We start from the raw sequence: 13,652 nt of genomic DNA on the forward strand, positions 1-13,652 counted from the left end.
TCCTGAACTTAGGTCATCCTGTCTATTGTGCTAAAACCATTATTAACTAACAGAGCCATCCCTCCACCTTTTCCTCGCTTCCTTCCTTCCTAAATGTTCTATATCCTTTAATATTCAGGTCCTAGTCCGTGACTTCCTGTAGCCATGTCTCCGCAATGGCTATCAAATCGTGCTTATTTTTTCTATGTGCGCTCTCAGTTTATCTGTTTTGTTTCGAATGCTGTGTGCTTTCAAATACAGAGCCTTTAATTTAATCCTTTTATTCTTTTTCTAATCTCTGGTCTGTTCTGTTGGTTTATTGTTAGATTTGTACTCTCCGCCCCTTCCTGTCACGGTCTGTTTTTCTTTTCTACCTTCAATAATACCTTTCTCTCTTGCCTTGTCTCTACTCTCTGGTGTACCACATCTTCCCAAATTTGTACTCGTGCCCCCACTACTTAGTTTAAAACCCTCTCTATTTCCCTAGTTATGCGGTTTGCAAGAACACCGGTCCCAACACGATTCAGGTGTAGAACATCCCAACGGTAATGATCCCAGTTTACCCAGTATCGGTGCCAGTGCCTCCCGAACTGGAACCCACTTCTCCCTCACCAGTCTTTGAGCCACACGTTCACCTCTCTAATCTGATTTGTCCAATGCCAATTTGCATGTGGCTCAGGTAATAATCCAGAGATTATTACCTTTGAGGTTCTGCTTCTTAATTTTGTGCCAAGCTCCTTGTACCAACTCTGCAGAACCTCCTCCTTTGTCCTGCCTATGTCATTGGTACCAACTGGACCACATCGACTGGGTCACGCTCCTCCCACTCAGAGTTGCTTTGGTACTATAGGATTGGTTTCCATGCTCATTTCTGAACGCTTTTGAGCTTGTTCACCATCCTCATTGTCAAGTCCAGCATTCCAGAGCAGTGCTGGACATTCAACCAGGGGAAATGGTGAGCAAAGAAAGCCCAATTGACTGTTCAGTCCAGCCTTCAACTTCCTCAACATGGGGCATTGAAGGGAACTGGGACCGGGGGATAGGATAATCCACAGCAAGTGCCCTATTTAATTATTTATTTATTAATTATTACTTAATTAATTGGGCACTTATGTGGGTGATAATGGGGGTTCCTTGTTGGGAGAGGGTTCAGCTTTGTCCTGAAAACCTGTCTCCAGACTCCTCTCTGAAAAACTGAGTAATGTTTTGAAGATGGAGCAACTTCTGTCAAAATTCACTCCAGTAAAAGATAACCATTCTGGAAGGAGTTACTTACTTTGTGTAATTAATGAAATACTACATTAATGCCAAAGAAGTTACATACTTTTCCTTGAAGGGGGAGGGGTGGGGGGGCGGCAGCAATGCTCTCCTCCTCACTGTTGCCCCCACCCCCCTCCCCCGAGCTGTTCTGTTAATTTATAAGCCCAATACCAGCAGCTCCTCTGTTAATGTATCAATTTGTATTTAGCCCCATGGCGCTTTTCACTGAACAGCATTCATCCTTTCCAAAACCGATTGGATCTCCGGTTCTTTCGTTCACCCCTATGAATGGGTTCAAACTCTGATGCAGCAACTGGAATTATGCAACGTTTACAAGTTAATTTCAGCAACTTAATAGAGAATTACATTAAAATTAGTCATTCAGCATCAATGTCTTTGAGGGATTCAAAGGTTTCTGGTTACTTTTGATTTTTGCTATTGTGTGATAATTCATCAATAAGAATACAAGACCACGGGAAGTAGGAGCTGGAGTAGACAATGCAGCCTGTCGCACATGCTCCGCCATTCACTGCGATCATGACAGATCTTGGGCTTCAACTCCACTTTCCAACGCGCTGGATTCCGTAAGAGACAAAAACTCTGTCTATCCCAGCCTTAAATATATTCAACAATGGAGCCTCAACAAGCCTTCGGGTTGGAGAATTCCAAAGATTCACAACCATTTCAGTGAAGTAATTTCTCTTCGATTCTGTCCTAAATAGCAAAGGACACTGTAGCCTTTGTACCCATCACCAACCATGCTCCCTACAGGTTGTGATACTGAATTCAAAGAGTTTCCCGTGGAAAGGATCAATCAATAATTCCCTCGGAACCAGTAACCACAAACCTTCATCAAAGTCTCTAGCTGATTATTTGATGTGATGTCCATCAGGTTGGACAAAGCCCTTTGTGCCCAAAGGACATTCACTGCATCTTGGATTCGTTTTGACCAGAACAGATGTAAACACCCGGATACGTTTCCTGTTCAGGTGGATTAACTGTGCACATCGGTGGCGTCTCTCCTGAGAGGCTCATGCCTGTAGCGTGATTGGTGGCTCCCGATGTAAATCACTGTCACCTCCATCAGACCCATCTAAACCAGAGTTTAAATCCAAGGAAAAAAAATCTCATCACCTAATCCAGGACTGATCCACTTCCATAATGAAACCAGATGTCAACACATGGGATCTTAGAGAAACCATAACATGGGGGGAATGATCCAGAGGGAGAGATGTGGAGAATTCTTTTTAAGCAGCAAGTTGTTACAGTCTGGAATGCACTGTCTGAAAGGATGGTGGGAACAGATTCAATAATAACTTTGAATACAGAATTGGATCTATACATGAAAGGGAAAAAATTGTAGGGCTATTGGGAAAGAGAAGGGGGAGTGGCACTAATTAGATAGCTGTCACAAAGAGCTAGCACGGATGGGAAGAATGGCCCCCTCCTGTGCTGTTTGAATCTATGATGAGCCAGAATGTTAGACAACATTTGAATCACGTCATTTTTATCAAAATCAAATAAACTTCAGCCACTTTGAAAGTTGACCATTAAAGGACACATACAACATAGGCAGGAAAAGACCAGCTGCTCCATCAAACTTGCCCCAAAACACACTGCAGCAAATGGAGACGTGTCTGTGGGTGACACTGGATTCAGTGATGTTCACTCCCTCTCACTCTCACATTTCCATTTCTCTGTCCAATGGTTGCTTTGAAAATTCCCTCACGACGACTTGATTGCTTTGAATATTGTATCAGCTTCACCTTTCCTGGCAAATAACAAACTTGTCCAGATTATGAAAAGCCACTTCAGCAAAAGTAACAAATTATCATTAAATTCAAATCAGAGCGTTAAACAACGAGACATTTTCACATTTGAAGAAGGTCAAGGAACCCAAAAGCAGTGACATCATCAATACAAATCTCCCCAAACCTGCCTGTATTCCAAAGCTCTGATTGGCTCTGGGTCTCACTCCCTCCCCCACAAACCCTCTCCTCTGTTAGCTGGTGCCAGGGTTCATGGTAGATTCCTGACTGGCTATCGGGAATTGTCAATCATCATTGGTGATGTCATTCCCTGTTTGAAGACAGGATGTTCCAGCAGTATAAATACAAGAGCTTGTGAGGGAAGAGGTTAGATTGTTGTTGTTTGAATTTGGTTCTTACCACCAGTGAGATGACTTCCCAAGTGCGACAGAACTACCACAAGGACTGTGAGGATGCTGTTAACAAGCAGATCAACCTGGAGCTCTATTCCTCCTATGTTTACCTCTCCATGGTGAGATTTGTATTTCTTTTCACTGCATTCTGAAAAGTTGGAATTTCTCCAGTTTAATAAAGTGACTTTATAAACTCTATTTCTTTCCACTTTCTCTGGGGTGAAAGTATCATTGAGCAGTGAGTGCTTCCAGTGTGTAATACAGGGTGATGTGGAGTCAATGGACTGCTCCTTGTAGTAGCTGCTCTCCATTGAGAGGTTTAATAGATGAAACTAGTTCAGCTGCTCCCTGAGTTTGTAACTGATGAGCACAAACCTGGTCAAGTGGTTGTTGGAGCATCTGTGAGGTGGACAGCATTGTGGATAGCATTTATTGAAAGGTGGTCACACTGCAGGTTAAGAGCCCACAGGCAGGAAGAGAATGGGTGACCATCAGGCAGAGCAAGAGGACAAGGCAGGCAGTGCAGGAATCTCCTGTGGCTATTTCCCCGCAAAACAGATATACCGCTTTGGATACTGTGTGGTGGGGGGGGAAATGCCCTCAGGAGAAAGCAGCAACAGCCAAATTCGTTGCACTATGGTTGGCTCTGCTGCACAGGGGAGGAGTGAAAAGTGTGGGAATGCAATAGTTATAGGGGATTCAATTGTAAGGGGAATAGATAAGCATTTCTGTGGCCACAAATGAAACTCCAGGATGGCATGTTGCCTCCTTGGTGCTAGGGTCGAGGAGGTCTCCGAGCAGCTACAGGACATTCTGAAGGGGGAGGGTGAACAGCCAGTGACTGTGGTACACGTTGGTAGAAATGACATGGGTTTTGATAAAAGGGTGAGGTCCTAAAAGCAGAATATAGGGAGTTAGGAAGTAATGTGAAAAGTAGGACTTCAAAAGGTAGTGATCTCAGGATTACTACCGGTGCCACATGCTAGTCAGAGTAGAAATAGCAGGGTATATTGGATGAATACATGGCTGAAGAGATGGTGTGAAGGGGAGGGTTTCAGATTCCTGGGACATTGGGACCGGTTCTGTGGGAGGTGAAACCAGTATAAACTGGACGGGTTACACCTGGGCAGGACCGGGATTGACGTCCTAGGGGGAACATTCGCTAGAGTGGTTGGGGAGGGTTTAAACTAAAATGGCAGGTGGATGGGAACCTAGACAAGGAGTCAGAGGAGGGGTGAGGGGGGTGGGGGGGATCAAGGACAAGAGCAAAGGACAGAGGGGAATAAGAAGTGATAGGCAGAGAAATCATGTGCAAGAATCAAACAGGGCCTCAGTGAAAAATAGTGGGAACGGGACAAGTAATCTTAAAAAGACAAGCCTTAAGGCTTTGTGCCTTAATGCGAGGAGCATTCGCAATAAAGTGGATGAATTAACCACGCAAATAGATGTAAACAGGTATGATATACTTGGGATTACGGAGACATGGCTGCAGGGTGACCAGGGATGGGAACTGAACATCCAGGGATATTTAGGAAGGACAGACAAAGGGAAAAGATGGTGGATTTGCATTGCTGGTTAAAAGGGGAAATTAATGCAATAGTGAGGAAAGATATTAGCTCCGATGTGGAATCTATGGGTAGAGCTGAGAAACACTAAGGGGCAAAAAACATTAGTCGGTGTTGTATATAGACCCCCAAACTGTAGTGATGTTGGGAATGGCATTAAACAGGAAATTAGACACATGCAATAAAGGAACATCTGTAATTATGGGTGACTTTAATCTGCATATAGATTGGGGCAAATCAAATTAGTAACAATACTGTAGAGGAGAAATTCCTGGAATGTATGCGGGATGGGTTTCTGGACCAATACATTGAGGAACCAACTAGAGAACAGGCCATCCTCAACTGGGTATTGTGTAATGAGAAAGGAATAGTTGGCAATCTAGTTGTAAAAGGCCCTTTGGGGATGAGCGACCATAATATGATAGAATTCTTCATCAAGATGGAGAGTGACATAGTTGATTCTGAGACTAGGGTCCTGAATCTTAATAAAGGAAACTATGATGGTATGAGGCGCGAGTTGGCTATGATGGATTCAGAAATGTTACTTAAGGGATGATGGTGGATAGGCAATAGCAAACGTTCAAAGAGCGCATGGGTGAACTGCAACAATTGTTTATTCCTGTCTGGCGTAAAAGTAAAATAGGAAAGGTGGCCAAACCATGGCTTACTAAGGGAAATTAGAGATAGTATTAGATGCAAGGAAGAGGTGTACAATTTGGCCAGAAAAAACAACAGTCCTGAGGATTGGGAGCAGTTTAGAATTCAGCAAAGGAGGACCAAGGGATTGATTAAGAAGGGGAAAATAGAATAGGAGTGTAAGCTTGCAGGGAACATAAAAACTGACTGTAAAAGTTTCTATAGGTACGTGAAGAGAAAAAGATTGGCAAAGACAAATGTAGGTCCCTTAGTCTAAAACGAGGGAATTTATAATGGGGAACAAAGAAATGGCTGACCAACTAAATACATACTTTGGTTCTGTCTTCACAAAGGAGGACACAAATAACATGCCAGAAATGTTGGTGAGCACACAGTTTAGAGAGAGGGAGGAACTGAAGGAAATCAGTATTAGTAGGGAAATGGTGTTGGGGAAATTGATGGGATTGAAGGCCGATAAATCCCGGGGGCCTGATAATCTACATCCCAGAGTACTTAAGGAAGTGGCCCTAGAAATAGTAGATGCATTGGTGGTCATCTTCTGAGATTCTAGAGACTCTGGAACAGTTCCTACAGATTGGAGGGTAGCTAATGTAACCCCACTATTTAAAAAGGGAGGTAGAGAGAAAACAGGGAATTGTAGCCCAGTCAGCCTGATGTCGGTAGTGGGGAAAATTCTAGAGTTCATTATGATTTAATAGCTGAGCACTTGGAAAACAGTGGCAGAATCAGACAGAGCCAGCATGGATTTATGAAAGGGAAATCATGCTTGACAAATCTAGTGGAATTTTGAGGATATAACTAGTAGAGTTGACTTAGAACTACATCGCTGTTCCTTCACTGTCGCTGGGTCAAAATCATGGAACACCCTTCCTAACAGCACTGGGGTTATATCTACACCACATGGACTGTAGCGGTTCAAGAGGGTGGATCACCACCACCTTCTCAAGGGCATTTGGCAGTGGGCAATAAATGCTGTTTGAGCCAGTGACACCCACATCCTGTGAAAGAATAAAAAATAGTAATAAACTTGACCAGATTATGAAAAGCCACTTCAGCAAAAGTAAATTTATTATTACATTGAAATGAGAGCGTTAAACAGCAAGATAATTTCAGATTTGGTGCAGTGACATCATTGGTAATGTCATAAAGCTGTCTGTATTCCAAAGTTCTGATTGGCTCTGGGTAACCCCACCCCCTTCCTTTGTAAATTGGTGCCTGGATTCATGGCCGATTCCGGACTGGCTATTGGGAATTGTCAATCATCATTGGTGATGTCATTCCCTGTTTGAATGCAGGATGTCCCAGTCACATAAATATAAGAGCTTGTGTTAGCGAGGATCAGTTCAATAGTAATATTGAAAATGAATTCCCAAGTGTGTCAGAACTATAAGGACTGAGGATGCTGTTAACAAGCAGATCAACCTGGAGCTCTCTTCCTCCTATGTTTACCTCTCCATGGTGAGTTTTGGGGTCCTACTTCCAAATTAAGAATGTGGTGTTGTTGAACTCTGAGCAGGTAGAATTTCTCTAGGTTAATGAATTAGTTTTGGAATCTATCTCTCTACCCAGGCTAAATGCAATGAAAACTCTGTAGTAGTTGTGTTCTAATTTAAACATTTTAAATCTGAAACTTTAAATTCAGGGTTTCATGAAGTTAGAACCATTGAAAAGTTACAGCACAAAAGGAGGCCATTCGGCCCATCTTGTCCATGCCAACCTGAGGACACCCAGGTGCCCTTTCTAATCCCATCTTCCTGCACTCAGCCCATAGCCCTGCAGCTTACAGCACTTAAGGTGCAGATCCAGGTACTTTTTAAAAGAGTTTAGAGTTTCTGCCTCTACCACCAACTTGGGCAGCAAATTCCAGACACCCACTACCCTCTGCATAAAAAAGTTCTTCCTCATGTCCCCCCTACACCTTTGCCACTTATCTTGAATCTATGTCCCCTGGTTCTAGAATTCTCCACCAAGGGAAACAATTTTATCCTGTCCACTCTATCTATTCCCCTCATAATTTTGTACACCTCAATCAAGTCACCTCTCAGCCTCCTTTGTTCTAAGGAAAATAACCCCAACCTATCCAATCTCCCCTTGTAGCTACGCTTTTCTAACCCTGGCAACATTCTTGTAAACCTCCTCTGCATTCTCTCCAGAGCTATTACGTCCTTCCTGTAATGTGGTGACCAGAACTGCACACAATACTCCAGTTGTGGCCTCACCAGTGTTTTATACAATTCCAACATTATATCCTTACTTTTATATTCTATACCTCTGCCAATGAAGGAGACCATTCCATATGCCTTCTTTACAACCTTGTCTACTTGAACTGCTGCCTTCAGGGACCTGTATACTTGAATGCCAAGATCTCTCGCTTCATCTACCCCTCTTAGCATATTCCCATTTATTGTATAATCCCTGTAACTGTTTGACCTCACACTTCTATGTTAAAATCCATCTGCCACTTTACCGCCCACTCCACCAATCTATATCGTTTTGGAGATTATGACTATCCTCTACATTATCCACTACTCGGCCAATCTTTGTGGCATCTGCAAATTTACCAATCGTGGCCCCCACGTTCACATCCAAATCGTTAATATACAACAAACAGCAAGGGTCCCAACACCGAGCCCTGTGGAACACCACTTGAGACAACTTTCCATTCGCAAGGGCATCCATTGACCATTATCCTTTGTTTCCTGTTACAAAGCCAACCTTTTATCCAGTTTGCGACATTACCCTGAATCCCATGGGCTTTTACTTTCCTGACCAATCTGCCATGTGGGACCTTGTCAAATGCCTTGCTAAAATCCATGTGCACAACATCCACTGCACTACCTTCATCAACCCTTCTTGTCACTTCCTCAAAGAATTCAATCAAATTTGTGAGGCAAGACCTTCCTTTAACAAATCCACGCTGACCATCCCTGACTAGTCCATGGCTTTCCACATGACAGTTAGTCCTATCTCAGGATTGATTCTACTAATTTGCTCACCACCGATGTAAGACTAACTGACCCATAATGGTTTAGCATTTCCTTTGATCCTTTTTAAACAACAGAACTACGTTTGCATTTTTCCAGTCCTCCGGTACCTCCCGTGTATCTAGTGAAGATTGGAAAATCATCCTCAGAGCATCTGCTATCTCCTCCCTGACTTCCTTCAGCAGCCTCGGAAACAATCCATCTGGCCCTGGTGACTTATCAACTTTCAAGGATTTCAATCCATAAAGAGAGGAAGTACTCTAAGACTATCCTGTCCAATATCTCGCAGTGTTCCTCCTGGACGACTATATCTACATCCTCCCTTTCCTTTGTAAACACAGACAAAATATTCATTTAAAACCCTTCCCACAGCTTCTGCATCTACACGAGTTTCCATCTTCATCTCGGATAGGTCCCACTTTTTCCTTAACTAACCTTTTAGCATTACTGCATTGGTAAAACATCTTTGGGTTATCTTTAACTTTACTAGCTAATTTTTTTTCATGCCATCTGATTTCCTTTTTTACTTAATCCCTGCACTTCCTATATTCGTCTAGGCTATCTGCAGTGCTTAGCTCTTTGTGCTTATTGTACGCTTTCTTTTTCTGTTTGATCTTCCCCTGTATTCCTCTAGACAACTTTGGCAGTACCACTATTATTTTTGTAGGGGACATGTCTACTTTGTAGAATTAGGATCTCGCTTTAGTGCTTACCACTGGTTTTCCACTGTTTTGAGGATTCCTCTTCAAATCCCTAAACATGGTCATCTTTAACTTGATTGGAAGCAATTTAAATTTAATTGGTTGACTAGTTAATGAAACACTAGCAGATTAGTTGTGGTCAGCTCTTTCACAGTCACGAAGAAGTGAGTGGATCCTGTGGTGCTGAACTCATACCTCAGACTGGATCCTTAACATGAAGCAAGGATTCAAAATATTAAACTATGGAATTTGAAAGATTTTCATATGGCTGGTATTAAGCTCCATTTGGGCTGGTATGAGTTGGCCATAGATGAGATCTAACCTGACTGTTTCCATTTTGTTTCTACCTGCAGTCCTCTTACTTTAACCGGGATGATGTTGCCCTGCATCACTTTGCTGAGTTCTTCAAGGAGCAGTCACATGAGGAACGGGAACACGCTGAGAAACTGATGGAATTCCAGAATAAACGTGGAGGCCGGATCATCCTGAAGGACATCAAGGTATCCTTTCTGACAAAGGATAAGCTTCTTTGACTTGTGTTGGTGATGGGCTTAGGAAAAAGCTTAAATTTCAAGTCTAAAACAGCAATCCCTTTGCAAATAAAACCCTGATTCTAGAATTGATGGTCCATCAATGTTTCATGTCCATCTTCTCTAAGTGAGATTGTCTTCATTGATTCACTCGCTTGGAGGTGGTCTTTGTTTTAGGATAATGAGTGTTTGTGCTATTGCCTATAAATTTAATCTCTAATGGGGACTAGACTATTCCCTATCACTCACTGCCTTGCACAGTCTCCATTGCTTTAGACAGGAACCCTTGAGGTTGTTGCAATCTTCAATTCACTTCAAGTAATATTTGTTTTTTTCCAAGAAACCAGAGCAGTATGATTGGGGCAATGGTCTGGAGGCAATGCAGAGAGCTCTGCAGATGGAGAAGAATGTGAACCAGAGTCTGCTGGATCTGCACAAGCTCTCCTCTGGGCACACTGACCCTCATGTAAGTTGCTGGTTTTTTTTCCTTTGCTATGATTCATGATTTTTTTTAATCTCTAAAGAGTTGAAGCTGATATTGGAATCTGCCCTTCATTCTACATTGTAAAAGAAACAAACCTATATGGAGTTCAACCAAAGTCTGACATTGACACTGGACATGGATTATTAAATTGCTTCCAGGGTATTTGTCCAAGCCTTCACCTTTTGAGAAATTCTGTCCCATATTGATGAAATTGTGACTCACCACTTGCAACAATCTTCAGCCAGAAGTGTCAAGTGGATGATCCATCTCTCCTGAGGTCCCCAGCATCACAAATACCAGTCTTCAGCCAATTTTATTCACTCCATGATATCAAGAAATGGCTGAAGGCACTGGATACTGCTCAGGCTATTGGCCCTTGCAATATTACTGAAGACTTGTGCTCCAGAACTTGCTGCACTGCTAGCCAAGCTGTTTCAGTACAGCTCCAACACTAGCATTGACCCAGCTATGTGGAAAATTACCTAGTCTGGTATACAAAAATGCAGATGCATCCAACCAATTACTGCCTCATCAGTAAAGTGATGGAAGGGGTCATCAAGAGTGCTATGAAGTGGCACTTGCTCATCATAACCTGTTCACTAACTCTCAGCTTGGGTTCTGCCTGGGTCACTCAGCTCCTTACCTTTTTCATGTTTGAACCAAGGCTGAAATGAGCTGAACTCCTGAGGTGAGAGTGACTGCACTTGACTTCAAGGCAGCATTTGACTGAGTGTAGCATCGAGGAGCCCGAATTGGAATCTGGGTGGGGAACTCGCCACTGGTTGGAGTCATACCTTGCACAAATGAAGATGGTTGTGGTTGTTTGAGGTCAGTCATCTCAGTCCCAGGGCATCTCTGCAGGAGTTGCTCAGGGTAGTGTCCTAGGCCCAACCATCTTCAGCTGCTTCATCAATGACCTTCCTTCCAACATAAGGTCAGAAGTGGGGATGTTTGCTTGTTCAGCACCATTTGTGACTCCTCAGCTACTGAAGTGGTTCATGTCCGGGTCTTGCTGCATTTGTACAATATCCAGGTTTCAGCTGGCAAGTAACATTTGTGCCACATGCCAGGCAATTTCATTTAAGAATCTAACCATCACCTCTTGACATTCAATGGCATTACCATCATTGGAACCCCCCCACTATCAACACCCTGGGGGCTACTATTGTCCAGAAACTGGACTAGCCATAGAAACACCATGGCTACAGACCAGGTAAGACTAGGAATCCTGCAGTGAGTGACTCCTGCCCATAAATCTACAAGGCACAATTCTGGAGTGATGGATACTCTCCCCTTGCCTGGATGAGTGCAGCTCTATCAACACAAGAAGCTGTATAGCATCTAGGCCAAAGCAGCCTGCTTGACTAGCACCCCTTTCACAAACATTCACTCCCTCCATCACCTCAGTGGCAGCAGTGTGCACTGCAGGAACTCACCAAGTCTCAGACAGCATCTTCCAAATCACCTCCATCTAGAAGGACACAAGGGCAGCAGATAGATGGAACCACCTGGAAGTTCTCTCCCCCCTCCCCAACCACTCTCCATCCTGACTTGGAAATGTATCGTCAATCCTGGAACTCTCCCTAACTGTAGTGGGTGTACCTAAACCACAGACTGCAGCAGCTCACCACCTTCAGGGAAATTGGGGATGGACAATAAATGCTGGCCTAGCCAGTGATGCCCACATCCAAGAATGAAGAAAGAGAATTCTGGTCTTCTCAGGCTAAGTGTGTATATCATCCATGTGCATTACTTCAGATCCTCCCTTTTGTTGGCTCAAACATTGCTCGTTAATTTCTCTGTTTTCTTGTTTCTAGCTTTGTAACTTCCTGGAGACTCACTACTTGGATGAGCAAGTGAAGATGATCAAGAAGCTTGGAGATCACATCACCAACCTGAAGAGACTGGGAGCCCCTGAGAAAGGCATGGGAGAGTACCTGTTTGACAAGCTCACCCTGCATTAACTGGGGTTCTAGAATCATCCTCCATAGTGCAAATAAATTGATCAATTTTACTGTTTTGTGCTCAATTCCCATTCTCAGTTATTACTGTATTTGAAAATATTCATCATTGAGCTAATTATCTTTCTATAATTTAGTAGCTGATTTGCTGCTTCACTTGAAGATTCCTAGCTCTAACATCTGATCCCAATGTGCCTTTTAAATTTTCTCCTTCCCACCCCAGCTTCCTAAATTTGATTCAACCCCCCAGGATACTTTACTTGCATCTTTGATTGTGACTAAGTAGTTTGTATGGGATTACTGGAGCTGTAATTTCTCTTCCAGCTGCTGTAGAGTGAGGAATGGGTAATTGATTAGCACTTAACCTTCTGGAGAGTATCCCCTTAGAAAAAAGGAGGGCAGATGGGTATAGTGGAGACATTGTGATGTAGGTGGCTACGGTGGACTGGGGGTTGGGGGTGGGGGCGGTGGTTGGTGGAAGAGCCACAGAGCAAGGGTCATCTTTTGACTGGTACAAGTAAAAAAAAATGTATGGTAACTACTTCAGATAGAAGTTGATATTCCCTCAAGTATCCTGGCCAATATTTATCCAGAGCCAACTTAATGGAACAGGTTCTGGTAATTTAGCATCTTACTAGATTAAATTGTGACTCCAGCCAATTCAGCACTTTTTTGACCTTGATGTCCCAAGCACCAATGAGTTCTGCATTTCATTTGAAGGAACTTACATGAGGGTCAGTGTTCCCAGAGGAGAGCTTGTGCAGATCCAGCAGACTCTGGTTCACATTCTTCTCCATCTGCAGGGCTCTCTACATTGCCTCCAGACCATTACCCCACTCATCCTGCTCTGGTTTCTGGTGTTTTGGGAAATGGAAGGAAATCCCATTAGCAAATAGTATTACTGGATTAAATTGCTAAAAAACTCAAATCATATTCACATCAATATCCACTAGAGAATCCAAAAAACTCCAAATAACCTAGCTAATTCCAGTAACACTTTTGCTTGTATATCTTCTGCCTTAGGGCTCACCATCTTAAAGTTAGCTTCCAGTGACAGCTCCGATCCTTGCATTCATCCCCATACTCACCCATTACCTTCTATCCCACACTTCACCTCCCTGTCAATTATGACTGAGCTCAGGTATACAGCCCAGTTTAGCACTGCCACCATCCACATTCCCCATTTTATTTTAGCACCCTCTGGTTTATCCCATTTCATAACACCGCTTCCAATTTTAGCTAGAAATTTCCCCGACTCTAAAAAAAAATCCATCAACGTAGCATTCATCAATTCTCCTCTAGATTGAGGAAATCTATTCACAATAGGCAATTCATTCACACCCTCCCCCACCCCCAAAGTTTATTAAAAT

The 13,652-nt window shown here is 43.1% G+C and overlaps 1 protein-coding gene across 2 annotated transcripts; it reads left to right on the forward strand.

The window, feature by feature from the left end:
- The first annotated feature begins 2,895 nt into the window (after positions 1–2,895).
- On the forward strand, positions 2,896–12,335 carry LOC144669406 (ferritin, heavy subunit-like). Of its 2 annotated transcripts, none has more exons than XM_078531814.1 (4): positions 2,896–3,519; positions 9,661–9,807; positions 10,178–10,303; positions 12,139–12,335. In XM_078531814.1, the coding sequence occupies exons 1-4, from the start codon at positions 3,418–3,420 to the stop codon at positions 12,283–12,285; spliced, it is 522 nt and encodes a 173-aa protein (XP_078387940.1). In that variant the 5' UTR covers positions 2,896–3,417; the 3' UTR covers positions 12,286–12,335. The 2 variants fall into 2 exon arrangements, with proteins under 2 accessions (XP_078387940.1, XP_078387941.1); XM_078531815.1 differs by lacking the exon at positions 2,896–3,519 and adding an exon at positions 6,931–7,080.
- The last annotated feature ends 1,317 nt before the right edge of the window (positions 12,336–13,652 follow it).

This window comes from Cetorhinus maximus, chromosome 29 (assembly GCF_964194155.1).
Source record: "Cetorhinus maximus chromosome 29, sCetMax3.hap1.1, whole genome shotgun sequence".
Lineage (NCBI taxonomy): Eukaryota > Metazoa > Chordata > Chondrichthyes > Lamniformes > Cetorhinidae > Cetorhinus > Cetorhinus maximus.